At 46.2% G+C, this 14,089-nt stretch overlaps 1 protein-coding gene across 1 annotated transcript in view; it reads left to right on the top strand.

The window, feature by feature from the left end:
• The first annotated feature begins 9,247 nt into the window (after positions 1-9,247).
• APCDD1 (APC down-regulated 1) overlaps positions 9,248-14,089 on the top strand; it is a 28,267-nt gene continuing 23,425 nt past the window's right edge. Inside the window, exon 1 of the mRNA XM_075142101.1 lies at positions 9,248-9,305. Coding sequence (XP_074998202.1) covers positions 9,248-9,305 — 58 coding nt within the window. The remainder of the gene's footprint in view (positions 9,306-14,089) is intronic.

Raw genomic sequence — 14,089 nt, 5'->3', positions numbered from 1 at the left:
AACGACGTACTTGGTGATAGAGGTGTGCTTGCAAATTGAAAAAGCAAGTAAAGGGATAAATATTTTCATCACCATCATCATCAGGGTTGGTAAAAAGCAGGCTAATTGCCATCCTTTGTTTAAGGACCGCTGTGCATCTCTTTGTTCCTGGGATACAAATTATCCTGCCTATCATGCCGTAAAGCATTCCCAGTGCTTACACCTAGGACGTTTCACCAGCAAATAAGGAATACATAGCTTTCAGAGCACACTTCTGTATTGTTAAGGTGCCCAAAACCAAGTATAAGCAAGTAAAAATAAGTTTGAAGAGCTCGTAAATAGCTACAGACTCATGTCAGACAGGAATGAGATGAGTAATAACAGTTTGGTAATGGCCGATCATGAAAGCATGTGAGCAATTAAATCACACTTCTCTCATGTTCTTGATTTCCCAATCTTGATGTTCAAGGGATGAGACAGTCTGTGCGCGGTGGAGCGTGTTGCAGAGGGCCCTTTACACCCAGCCGTCCCTCTTTCTCTTCCCCGTATTCCTCGGAGGTGCTAGCCCATAGGCTACTCTGGCCTGTGGACCCTGTTGTGGTGGCACCATCGAAAGACTTAGTAGCTGTGCTACTGTCTATACTCATAACATACCGTGATAAAAATAGACAATAGCTACAGAAAGGCACTCTGTTTTACACTCTGTGAGTGAAATGTTAGCTCCTATCCACCGCTTGGGTCTCTCTGTGCCCCCCCTGGAAAAATGAAAATCCATGGGGCATATCTGGTATGACCTGAGGAATTTGAACTTCACCCCTTCCTTTTCCTTCCAAACAGCTCCATTCATCACAGGCAGCTTGCTCCCAATTCACACACAACGATGCTCAGAAGAAAACTCTGCTCCCCACATGTGCGTCAATGCAGAGTCACCGACCGGCCGCTCGCTCTGACCACATCAGCTTCCTCCAGATCTGGGAGAGTAGAGACCAAAGTGAAAGCAGCAGCAGCTGTCTGCTCCTTCATTCACAATGGAGGCAACCTCTGCAAAATGCTCCTTTAAAAATATCTCAGGGAGTTTACCAGACTTGCATGATGAGCAGAGAGCTCTGTGTGTGAACTCTTTCACGTCAGACAATTACTACCAAATGTACTTTTTCTTTCTGTATCGTGATGGGGAAGAGTTCAGTAATTAAAGAGCGGGCTGAAGGGGATATTTTTAGTAACTTGATAGCTTTGAGATCACTGAATGATCTGCCAGGAGCAAGCCACACACACGTGTGGTTATAATTGGAGGAGCTGCGATTATTCCGATAGGAAAAACAGTTCCACGGGTCGCCCGTACGCGGGGTGTTTATGTGTGTGCCTGTGTCCCACAGAGGAAGAGAGGTGCGAGGGTCAGCACACCCTGGCTGCCTTCTCCATGGTGCACACCTCTGCTCTCCCTGTTCCTCCTCGAGCATCCCACACGCGCAGCCCCTTACCACGCAAGGCAAGGGAGGTGCGAGTATGTCCCTTTGGCCAGGTGTTTGTTATAATCCTCCACAGGAACGTGTCCCTTGCTGGTGTGAGGCCAGGCAGCGCTGCAAAGGGAAGGGGCTGAGGGGAGGGCTGGGGAAGGGGCTGCCGGAGCTCCCGGGGTCACGGCCGGTGGATGGGATAGGGATAAAGGGCTTCTGCGCTGCTGTTGATTCCTCCTACAGCAGAAAGAGAAGGTACCCCTACGTGCTGTTTGACACAAGTTAATTGTAATTTTGTCCAGACCAAAAATAAAAGGCAAGTGAAGGAGTGAGGTATCCCCCTGACACAGAGACCATGCGACTGCTCAGCGCAGTTGTCTATAATAGACAAAGATGCAAGAGGGGACAGAGCAGCTCTCCCTAACTCTGGATGGTTACTCACTAGCTATTTTCTGGAGCCTAAATAGCATCGGCCCCAGAAAACACAGAGATGTCTTACACCACCCCTGCTGTTATACTCCTACTTCTTGTTCCAAGCATAGAAATGGGAGAGGAAAGAAACGAGCCAGAATTCAGCTGGTTGGTGTCTTTTCTTTCCTTCTTCTCTTCTCTTTTTATTACCTACAACTGTAATTTAGCCATTGCTCTGAGAAACTTGGAGCTTCTCTCCAAGAAGCTGTGGGTAATATTTTCTCAGCAGATAAGCAGTTTTCCTACAGAATCTGGCAGCTTTTAAGTAGCCTAGAGAACACCTTACAGCTGCAGACAGAATTGTCTGGGAAGATTGCAGTTTAATTCAGGCAGTCAGCAAGCTGGCTGGTTGCGTATGGACTTGAAAAGCATGTGCTTGGATAATGCACTATACAGATGTTTCAAAGACTTTATGCATATAGAAAATAGACATATTTTATACATATATACATACTGTATATGTACATACACCACCTATACAAATATATGTATATAACATACGTTTTACATTGGTAAATAGATGGAAATGATGGAAGGAATTCAAACCGTACTGCAGTTGATTGGGAATACCCCGAGATGATGTATATACAGTTGCCCTGTACAGGCTGTGAAGTCTCCCACCTTGGACATATTCAAAACCCACCTGGACACAGTCTTGGGCAACTGGCTCTGGGCGGCCCTGCTTGAGCGGAGGTGGTTGGACCAGATGACCTCCAGAGGTCCCTTCCAACCTCAATCATTCTGTGATTCTGTGGCATATCTTATTTAAAGCCATATTAATGCCATTCTATCTGTGGGTGAACCCCCACCCTAAGTTACCATTCATACTGTACATGGATTGCTTTTAATGCACGAAGTTATCCACAGATTTGTACCTTTTTTCCCACTGTTGGGAAAACTGAGGCCCTGAGAAATCAAGTGATGTGTACCAGCCTTGCACAACAAGCCAGAGCAGGGCTTGCCCCTGGCCTCCGTTCCACCCTGGCTGCCAAGACTAGAAATGGTAACTCTCCAAGACTTCTTGTTGCTTAATTTTTTTCCTCCTCCTTATTTTCAAACTACTGGGGAAAACAGATGCTTCTATATTTTCTTGGAGCCAATTGTAGCCTCAGTGGCCCTGATGACACTGTGATTATGTCATTACTTGAAAGTGCGTGGAAGTGCTATTTTTTTGCTGAAAGATGCTGGTTAAACCCCTTTGGGAAGGAGCTTTGATAAAATGCACTTGTGCTCGAACGTACAAGTGTTTTTGAGGGCCAGGACCCTGATCCTAAAATTCAGTGAATGTTTTGAACAAGAGTCAGCTTTGTAATGAACAAAGAAAAAATGTCTGCACGCGAGTATGTTTGAATTATCTGCAGACCTCCAAGACTGTGATACCTGCGGTTCGAGATCAAGATTGCAAGTGGCTGCTGTAATATCACACTGAGAAATAACCAACCTTAGCACAAGAATGAGACTGGATACAAGCTGGCCAAAGGGCCACTACAAAAACCCAGGGGCACTGTGAGACAGGGTCATACTTTCAGCTTGTGCTTGGCCATTTGTGTATCTAAGGAACATTACAAGAGACCCATCACTGAATACAAACACTGAACAAAACACTGAAAGAAAATTTCCCACTGCTCCCTCAAGGCAACACTCAGGGTCCACCCAGTCCAGCTGACCACTCGGGTCAGCTATGGGCAGAAGGGCAGCAGGGCTTCCTCCTCTCCTCGCTGAGGAACAGCTCCCTGTTTAACAGGGCTGCCTGGAATAGGTTCCGTTTCCCACTCTGTCTCTCCCCTGAGTATTTCCCCTGCTGCAGAAGTTTGCCAGAAATGAAGGCCACGGGCAGTGCTCTGCAAGGGATGAAAATCCCATTTCCCCGAGGATGTTATTAACCTGGAGAAGCACTGGCCCCAAAGGGACTACAAGAAGAATATATACTAAGAAAGTAGCTCCCAGGTGCATCAGCTGCTATTTGAGACTCTCACAGAAGCTTGTCAAGTCACATTAATCCATTTTTCAGTTTGGAAATGAAATCTGCTTCTTCAGACAGTTTATAAAAAATTGCCAGAACTACCATTTTCTCTGAGAAATTAATCAAAATCAAAGTTTCATTTCACTCTGAGAAAATATAAGCAGCAATGTACAACACCATACATGTGTTTAAATTTTTCCAGAAGTTTTCTTTTGTCTACAGCAATGGAAACCGTCATTACTCCGACCAGTTGCACAATGCTGCAGAGCAAGAAGATCTATGGAGGGCCTTTTTGCCCAGACTGCAACAGATTTTCAAGCTGTTGGTTTGGCTGTGTGGGGTTGGGTGGTTTTTTTTAAGTCACAACATCAGAAAGCCACTGTGCAAACAATAGAAGGCATAAACAACACTTAGGAAGGCATTTTTACCACACTCATTTTGAGTATGTGAGTGCCATGAATGAATGAGATCAGCAGCGCTGGAGAGGGTTAGGATGGCTGCTCGTACGTACGCTGGATGAAGAAATACCTTTGGCCCCCGTTTGCCGTGCTTCCAGATGAATGCCGTCAGCGTACAACAAGCGCTCGCTGTTCCAGCTGGCCTTTCCAACAGCCTGATCCAGGGCCCGATCCGGCCCTCGCTACACTCAATGGCAAGACTCCCGCCGAGCTCGCCGGGAGCTGGACCCGGCCCTAAAGCTCTGGTTGCAGCAACAGCACCGTGAAATTGTCCGTGCTCCTACTAAAGTAATTCTACACAGAGAAGTTCCTCTTTGGCTCTGAGCAATCAAATCACAAGCACATTTTAAATGCCAGAAACAAGTGGAGGAACAAGAAGGAGAGAGCTTACTTTATGGAAAGCCATTTGCTTTGTTTGAGCTCTTTACGTCCTTCTTTGATTTCTTTGTCTGGGATGGCCCGAGCTCTGCAGGATCTACTCTTCATGTTGTTTTATACCTTTATTCCCACCTACTTTTCAAACTGTTGTAGGAAAACTAAAAAACCTACTTCAGATAACTACCTTTTTGTGAAACCAGCAAGTCTATTCTAGCAGATGGGCTCTGTGTGTGTATGTGCATGTATCTGAAAACATGTATTCTGTATTCTGCGTGTATCTGAAAAAAATAGAGGGAAAAGAGTCTATCTTGGCAATAGCCACAAGACCCTCATTTTTACTATGTTTGGTCTATATTTTCTATGCCTGTTACCAGGTAGCAGAGCTTCAACATGTGCATTGTATCTTAGATGACTAAAATAAATATAAAAAATACCGCTTCCAAAATATACTTCTCAGATTAGTTTTCTACCTAAACAAGGCAGTGCAATAAAGGATAGACCTCTGTGGTAACCTGCACCATCTCAGAGCCAGTTTGCAGGTGAGTAACCACAGGTACATGCTTGAGAAAACTAAACCCAGATTCAGCATCCCTTAAAATAATCATAAAATTCTACTGGCTTCAATGGCTGCACTGAAGATCAAGTCTCTGTTAGGGAAAGGTGAAATATTCTGCACAATTTGGGAGCCGAACATCCAGAAAATATAGCCAGTTACTTTTTTTAAGAAAGAATAAGACAAAAATCAGCAGCTTAAACACCTTATTCTAAAAGTATAAAAATGATAGATGCAGTAACTGATAAACCCTGCTATACCCCATAAACTATAGCATTTTCAGTCCAAATTGAAAGGAGAAACAAACCGATTGCCATTTGTTTTACATTATGAAACAGTTTAACTTCTCCCTCAAACAGCTGAAGCCAAAATAAGAAGTCACACAGCATATATTTCTATGTATCAGATAGGCTTCAGGCTCGTCTTGCAGATTCTAACTCAAGCCGGACATGTAGGAAAACTTCTCTCCAAATCTTCACTTATTTTGATGAATTTGTCATGGACAATTCACAAATAGAAATCTGACAGGCATTTGATTCTTTGCGAATTAGTCACTCCACTCCTTTCTAATAAATCTTTACGTCCCGCTCCTTTGACTTACTCAAGAGAACATATTGTCTTTTTAAAAACATAATATAGCCATTAGCAAATCATAGTTGTGGCTCTGTCAAAGCATTAGCGAGTCAAAGAGCACTGCCCCATCCCATTCTTCTCCATAGCATAAAGCGTCCCACATACTCGCAGCCTCCATTCTTTCCCATCCTCTCTCTCTTTTCAGTATCTTTCACCACCAGATTGGCATTGGCGGCCAGCCAACCAGCCGGCACTTTAGCTAGACAAGTGCTATGCTGATATGCCTAGATCTTTGAAGTGTCACACAACAAGTCCAACAAGTTAGTTTTCTTCCTATTTTAATACTTTTTGCAGAGGGCCCCAGCCACAAAGTACATTTCCCATCAGTTTTTTTTTTTCAAAACAGCTCCTTTCTGTGCAAACTTCTGCTGACAACTTCCTTTTTGAAACGCTTTGACCACTATGAGATTTTTGAGACTATGGCTGAGAGATGCCTTTGTAAATGATTTTACATTATACCTACATTAGGTATATACCCTGCCCCAGGAGCCCAAGTTCAGAAAGTCATGGTTGGGTTGGTTAATACAATTTTTAATGAGCGCTGATGTGACATGCTGCTTAGATCAAAGTGCAGAGAGCTGTTATTTGTCACTGCTTCCCATTACAGCACATTCTGAACAGGGGCACAGTAATGAAACAAGTAGGACCGGGTATATTTAAAAAAAAAATTGTGCATCAGGCTGAAAAAACCCATATCCTGAAAATAACACCAAATAAAACAGATGAGTAAAAGACAAAGTATAGTCTGTGTTGGTTTTGGCAAGTTCTCCTGTGTCTGAACCCATTGGGTATTAATTTCCTTGTATTTCATTACCACATCTGAAGCTGCACTGATAGTAAATCACAAGTGGAGCCTCATTTACCAAGTTGGCCAATGGAGCAGTAAAGTCATTCCCCTTTCCTCTTCCGAAAAGCTGTCAGTGATGCTGCCGTGGGGGGCTGTCACTTCCCGAGGGAGAAACCGTGAGCTTCTGGGATAATTGACTTTTGGGATAAATTGCAGGCGATCCTCAGTCTCATCTTTTTGCAGATAATTATGTTGCTCGATCTGGGGACAGTAAAGCAGGTTGTGTCTATAGAAAAAGCCTCTCCTTCTGGATGTTGCTGCTTTTATGCAATTCAACTTCAAAACTGCTAGTCCTTCATTACTGCTCACGGTGATGCTGGCCTACCTTTTACACTCAGGTAAATAGCAGGTGACTTACATTAAGAGCCTTCCTACACACCGTATTATCTGTACGCCTGCCAAACACATGAGACTCTTCAAGCTGGCTTCTTCCACCAGGCAGGACCCCTTCGTAATAATCTGGTGCTCATGGCCAACAACAGGACAATTCGCTTTCCCACGTACGCTGCCTTTCACTTCTCCTTATGTCACCCGTTTGCACGCCCAGAATTATCTCACTGATCACCCTGGCAGGAACTTCTCTTGGGAGAGGCAACCGTCACACAGAGATCTGAAGTACATCACGGATCCCCAGGACTCAGAAATGCAGACGCTTGTACTGTATTTAAGCGAACATTGTTGTTTTCCTTGCTCACTGGATCTGTTTCACTTACTGAACCTGCAGGTAAAGAAAAACTATTTGGGTGCCTCTGCCACTGTGGGATTGTTACAAGTGGCAAAATCAGATATTTGCCCTGGATTAGTCCTGAAAACAGCCAAGCGGATACACAAGGCTTTTTCCAAATGCACTGCATCTATGGCAAGAATCACCTCCCTTCACACACATGCCTGACAAACACTTCTGTGGCAACTACAGAATGGGTTGAAGATGAGCAAGCAACGTTGGGTAAGGGTATTTTTACAGCCTTATCCAGTGTTACTTGCTCACGTTCATGGACACCTGTTTCTCGAAGGATGTTGCTTTTCTCTGTGCATCTCTCTCCAGGTCACCGAGAGGATATCTGACCACTACAGGCTTGTAGAGACCGCCACCAAGTGCTCTGGAAACCATCCTTTATGGCTTGCAAAACGTTTGTGTGAAGGTGCAAGTGTAACCCTGAGAATCCAAAGCACTGGAGCTCTAATTCTGACTCACCACTTACTTGTTTCTGTCTCAGTTTCCTCCCTAAATAAGTGAGGAAGATTAAATTTATTCTTCCTTCTCAAGGGAGTTGGAAGGAATCATCATTGCTTGTATTTCTTTTTAAGCATGCAGCGTGTAAATATTTCAGCTCAGTTAAGCTGTTCAAAACTCAGTTACGTCAATTTTCTCAAAATTTCCTCCAATTTGTTACACATTCTTTGCTATGAGGCCCTACGCTGAGCCCACAAGCCCAAACACAAGCTAGAAAACATGATGTCCCTGTCCAGAGGACATTACAAATGAAAGCCCCATGCTTAAACTCAGGCACATGAGTCACTCACACGTACACCATTAAGCGCATGCGTAAAGTGTTTGCATGACCAAGGGCTAAGACTAGAATAAAAAGCAAAACTAATCAACACCAGACATGGGGGAAAACGTGCAGGAGAGTGCAGCACCAAAGAAGGCAACCTGGGCATCTATTTTTAGCTTTTAAAACACCCGATTTACGTGGAAAGCCGCAACCGCACCAAGGGTTCTTTTCGAGGCACGGGCGCACGCCGGCTTTCTTTCTCTCCCGCTTACGGACGCAGGGGGGAACACCCGCTTCGCGCCCCTTGGGAAGCGGGATTCGGGCACCGGGAGCCGCAGCCCTGTCGGCACCTCCCGTCCCTGCGCGGGGCGCTCTCCCCGCGGCTGAGGAAGGACCGACCACCCCCGCACCCTCTCCCACGCGTCCTCCAGCCCCCCACGGGCACATCCCACCCGCCGCCCGATCTCACAACCCCCGCGCTGCCCGCCGCCCCCCGCAGCCCGGTGCTCGCTCCCTCCCGTCCCCGCCACCCGCGCCCCGCGGGGGCGCCCGGCGGGTCCCGGGAGCCCCTTCCCCCGCCGTGGGAGCGGTGTCCGGAGGGGCCGCCCCCCTCCCCGCCCCGGGAGGAGTCCCCACCTCCCGACCCCTCCTCCTCCTCCTCCTGCTGGAAGGGGAAATATGAAGCGGAGCCGCCGCTGCGCTCCGCGGAGACGGCGGGGGACGCGGCGGCTGAGCGGGCATCTTCGGGCAGCGAGCGGCGGCGGTCCAGCCGGAGCCCCGCCGGGGCGGCAGTCTGCGGGGCGGGAGCCCTGAGGAGCGGGAGCGGCGGCGGACCCCGGCCCCGGCCCCGACCCCGGCCCCGGAGGGTGCCCGGCGGTCCCCGGCCCCGCCAGCCGCCTGCCCCCCAGCGCCGGGCCGTGGGCTGCCCGCGGCGGCGCTGAGGCGCGGGCGGCGCGGCGGGAGGTGGCGGCCGGAGCGAAGGCGCGGGGAAGGGACGCTGCCAGGCGGGGAGATGTCCGCCCCGTACGGCAGCCTGATGAGATACCTGTTCCCAGCCCTGCTGCTGCACGGTGAGTGCGGGGCCGGGGGGGGCGGGTCGGCTGCCTGGGGGTCCCCGCCCGCTGGGTGACTGCTCGTGGTGCGCCCGAAAAGCCGGCTGGGTTGCGAGAAGGTCCCATAACATCGCTGGTGTGGGGAGAGTGTCGCGGGTGGGTGCGCTTGCCCGTCCTGGGTGGGAGTTTTGGGTCCCGGCTGCTCGGGCCGGAGGGTCTGGCGGAGGAAAGGTCTGTACAGATGCCGAAGCGAGATGAGACCTTGTTTGCTCTGTCTTGAACCCCCTTGTTATCAGCACCCCTTGGCAAAACGTGTGGGTGCGGCGTAGAACGGCAGCCAGCCGGTGTAGGTGAAATCACACAGAAAGCGCCCCGCTCCGAAGTTCGTGTCGGCGGTGTTATCGTTACATGCCTATAACTGCTTGGATGGAGCAGCTGGTCCGAGCTCAAAGATGCTTTACGCACCTCTGGGCAAAGGGCGGGCTCTGCCAAACTCCGGGGAGCTTGGCCGAGATGTCCCACGGGACCCACGTTTCACCTGCAGGCGAAGAAGAGGTTTTTGATGTGGAGGTATTCGCTGGGGAGCAGAGTTTGCCAGCACCAGGTCGTGTACCCAACAAAAAATGCTTTGCTGCAGAACACAGAGATTCTGGGTGTCGTTACACATGGTCCTGCTTTGACACTCTCTCAGCTTAGCCCTGGACTGACATTTCTCTGAAACTGCACAGCAGGCAAAAGTTTAGTAAGGAAAGCCAGCAAATTTAAACTTAAAGTTACAAGTTCAGCTTGTAAATCCATATTTAGGCACTTAAACAGATTACCCATCTTTTCAGAAAGCCAGTGTTCTTCAAGAGCAACTTCTGAAAAGGAGGCTGTTTAATGAGCTGCTTAGGTATGTCTAACATTTGGCAGCCAGATTTGAAAAATCCGGGTGCGATATTAGTCTGAAAGATTGACTCAACCTACTCGGTTACAGCATCGTTTTGAAGAGTGTTCCTAATTCTGAAGTACTTTGTAGCATCCAGCCTTCTTCAGTTAAATTTCTTAGGACCCCAAGCTTACTCATAAAAAGAGGAATTTATTTTAACTGTTACAATGCAAGTGACCTACATGGATTCAGTGTGAGATCTGTAAGCTGGGGTAAGGATTTCAAAGCTGTTCCTGGGGTTGATTTTGTGGAGCAGGGATTGTCTCTCTCTATGTTTGTACAAGTGCTAAGCACGCAGATGGTATTCAATAAATAATGAAGAGCATGGGCTTCTGATTGTGTATTTTGTTTTGAGAAAGAAAGAGCAAGAGACCTTGTTCCCCAGGAGGGGGTTTTATACCCTTCTCACAGCTCAGCTATGAAATCCGCAGAGCGCAGAAACGTCTTTAGTTGAGCCAGACCTGCCGGAATGCCAGAGGTGTTCTTTAAAAACTCTGTGATCTGAGATGTAAAAGTCGAAATGGGAGGTTTGAAGTTAGAGGGTAAAGAGAGGAGGTGTAATTACAGGGTTGGACTCCCCAGCTCATCTGCTTGGAATTACAGAGCAGAGCTGAACCCTGGCTGGAGCAGGAAACAAATCAGGGCCAGTGATCAGATCAAAACAGCAGCTGCCAAAAGAGGATGAAGGAGGAAAATCATCTATTTCTTCCATCTGCAGTTATATTTCACCAAATAACATAAACCTAAGTTCTTGTAGAAAGATAAAACTCAGCGCCTCGTATATAAAGGTATACACCTCGGTAATGTAGCGGTGCACAGTTTGGATCTGAGCTTCAAGCGCTGGGAAACTCCTGCCCTCTTACAAACTTGAAAATGACATCAGTGGCATACAATGCACTGAAATGTAGCCCGTCTAAATGTATTTACCCTGTTAGCTTTAACTTGGCCTAGAGCTTTTCCTCTGTGCCATAGAGTCAATAGGAACATCCTTTGGCCAGCAGCTAGCCCGAATTGGTAATATGTAAGAATAACCAGCAATCCCAGGGGATCGCAGTGTTGAGCCTCTTTACAGCACATGATGTTTTCTCTTGCATTTCTATTGCACTTGGCAATTTAAGGGTTAAAAGCGAGTGAGTGTGGGTGGGTGGTTGAGGATTTTTAGGGCTTAAAGCTTTATAACACAAGTTAAAATGTCCTGTATGGCTAAAGCTTCTGCTTTCATTACATTAAGAAATGCCTACTCCAACATCACCGAATTGAAATTTGGAAAAACTTGTCTTCATCAATCAAAATAAAAACCTGTACAATGTCAAAAAAAAAAAACGGTTCGCAGCTGGAAGTTGTCCATTATCACTGTTTTCTTTGCTTAGACAAAAAGCCACAGAAGTTTCAGATGTCAAATGCTAAGATCATTCAGCTCCAGAAAACCTGATTAATAAGAGCTACGTTCAAGTAGATTCAAAACAAATTTGGCTAATTTCTTTCGTAAATGTAAACTTTTTTTTACAAAGACATATGCTAAGAAGAAACTTTAGCGTATTTCTGATTATGTTACTGTTAGAGTAATGAATTAGAAACTGTAAGTAGAACAATTTGTTGATAACATCACGGAAATAGTACTAATAAAGATGATGAAGACAGGACTGCTAGGCTTTTCAGAGCAAAACTGTTTATGCTTTTAGAAGTTCTCTGGCAATATTGCTTAAATTAGTTACATAGAAGTGTTTTATTTCAAAACCTGTTCTGGAAAATAGTAAGTAAATGTATCAGAAGATAAAAATGCCGGTATCCATAAAATGGACAAATATTGCGCTCCATACTAGAGGCATATGTGGTCTGTTCCCTCAGTAAAATACTGCATTTGGAAATCTGGAAGACAACAAAGAGAGAAAGAGGGGAAGACCCACTGCTTAGTGTAAGACTTGTAGAGTTTGCAGGGAGAGTTAGAAGATGGGCTCGATTTTATTTACAATTTCGTCAGTGTAAATTTTTGATTTCACTCATCTCTGTAGCTTGACTATGGGCTCAGTGGTACGATGTAGGTGTCATGAGCAGCAAGGGCAATTTTTGCTCTCTGCAGGGTGTCTGTAGGAGGTGGGCTGCCAGGCGATGAAGCCCAAAACTAGCCGCAACCACGCTGAAGGCAAATACCTTCAGCTATTCAAGGCAAGGCTAGTATTTTATTACTGACGTGGCACTTTAAGCGGGGCTGATAGAGGGCAGGATAATACGTAGTGAGCTTGTTTAGCGTTGTCTTTACTCAGACACAAGTCCCATCGGTGTTGGGGGCAGTTCCTCATGGCGAGGTATGGGTGGAGGACAGGGCAGAGGTCTGCAGGCTACACGGCAGATGGTTCGGACAGAGAGCAGATGTTTCCTTCAAAGAGGACAAGACCAAACTACCGTCGATACTGAATTGCACTTACAGCCCAGTGCTGCACCCACTCACGCCAGTGGCAGAGGTCCTGCAGCCCTGAAGGGAGGTGGGCTTTAACCCTTCGGGGCTTCAGAAACTGGGCTCTGGGCAGTGGCGTCTCACCTTGCATGGGTAGCAGCGGTCATCCCAACTAAGAGCTGAACTTCAACTTAACTTGGCAGAGGTTATCAGCTGTGTAACTGCTTGGCGCTTGGTTCTCTGACCTATTCCAAGATGGGGCACTGAGTAAGGACCAAGCTGTAGGATAACAGAGGACCTCAATGCTGGGCCAGTCAGCCTTGGAGGAGTTTCTTTTTAGCTGTCCCTTCTAAACATACTTTAGATCTCTCTTCAGGATCTTCCACGCTCTGAAACATTGATTTCGCCTCTCTCTGAAAGCTGTACCTGGAAGCTCTGTATGCACAAGGAAGGCAACAGATACGTGTGAAAGGAAGTCATTGTCCTGTCTGCTTCCACGGCCATAAAGCCCAGCTTTCCTTTCCCAACCCTTTTGTTTGTAGTAGCTAATTTAGGTCACAATCCTGTGAGGACGCTTTGAAGTTTCAAGTGCAGGGAAAACACTGGTAAACACAGACCTCGGCTTGGTAACAGGACATTACATTCTCCATGGCAATTACGTAGGTTTGCGCTGTAGCTAAAAGCCTGTCATGGGCGTTATCTAACACTATCCCACATCAAGAAAGAGCGTAATCTAAATGTCTATTTATTTAATTGTGCAGGGCAACTGCCCAGATAAGGAGAGCTATAAACTTAATCCAGCCAATTACTCTTTATCCGTTGTAAGGTTTTTCAAGTTTCAAACAAGTTCTAACCTGAAAAGTTTGCTCCAGAAATAAAGCACGAATGTTAAAATGTTTCTATCAGAGCTGAAGCCATCACATATTTTGAATTTGTACTATCCCTCAAGGTTGTTTTAATTCATAATAAAATTGTGCTCTTCTGGATTTACATTGCTATAAATGAAAGAAAAAGTGAAGTGGTTCCTGCTGAGCAATCCCAATCTAAATCTGGGTTTGAATCCTACTTGCAGTAACATTTATTCTCCCATTTAGCAAAGGGTGAACCTGCTGAACACCTAATAGCTTTGAGTCTTGGTTTGAAGCGCTACACTTGGGCATGTTTGAAGCCATGTTTTAGATTCTGCTAGAGGTGTTCATTAAACTGATTAAATCTAAACAGTTTAAGAGTTAAGATTGTTTGTGTTATACTTTTGCAATCTGGCATAGCTGAGAACAGAATTTGGCCAGGGTGTTTAGGCATGAATTAAAGTATAAGAATTTGTGTTCAAGCACAACTCTACTTACCATTATCTGTGTTACAGTTGTACATTATTTGCATCCTATTTTTCAGAAAACCGAAATATTTATTCCAGCAGCTCGCAGTTTTTTGCAGAAATGTTGGTGGAGAGCTTTGTCATAGCCATTTTTGAAACACGTT

The sequence above is a fragment of the Calonectris borealis genome, chromosome 2 (genome assembly GCF_964195595.1).
Source record: "Calonectris borealis chromosome 2, bCalBor7.hap1.2, whole genome shotgun sequence".
Lineage (NCBI taxonomy): Eukaryota > Metazoa > Chordata > Aves > Procellariiformes > Procellariidae > Calonectris > Calonectris borealis.
The sequence above is the reverse complement of the archived record's forward strand: the minus strand, read 5'-3'. Positions and strand labels throughout refer to the sequence as shown.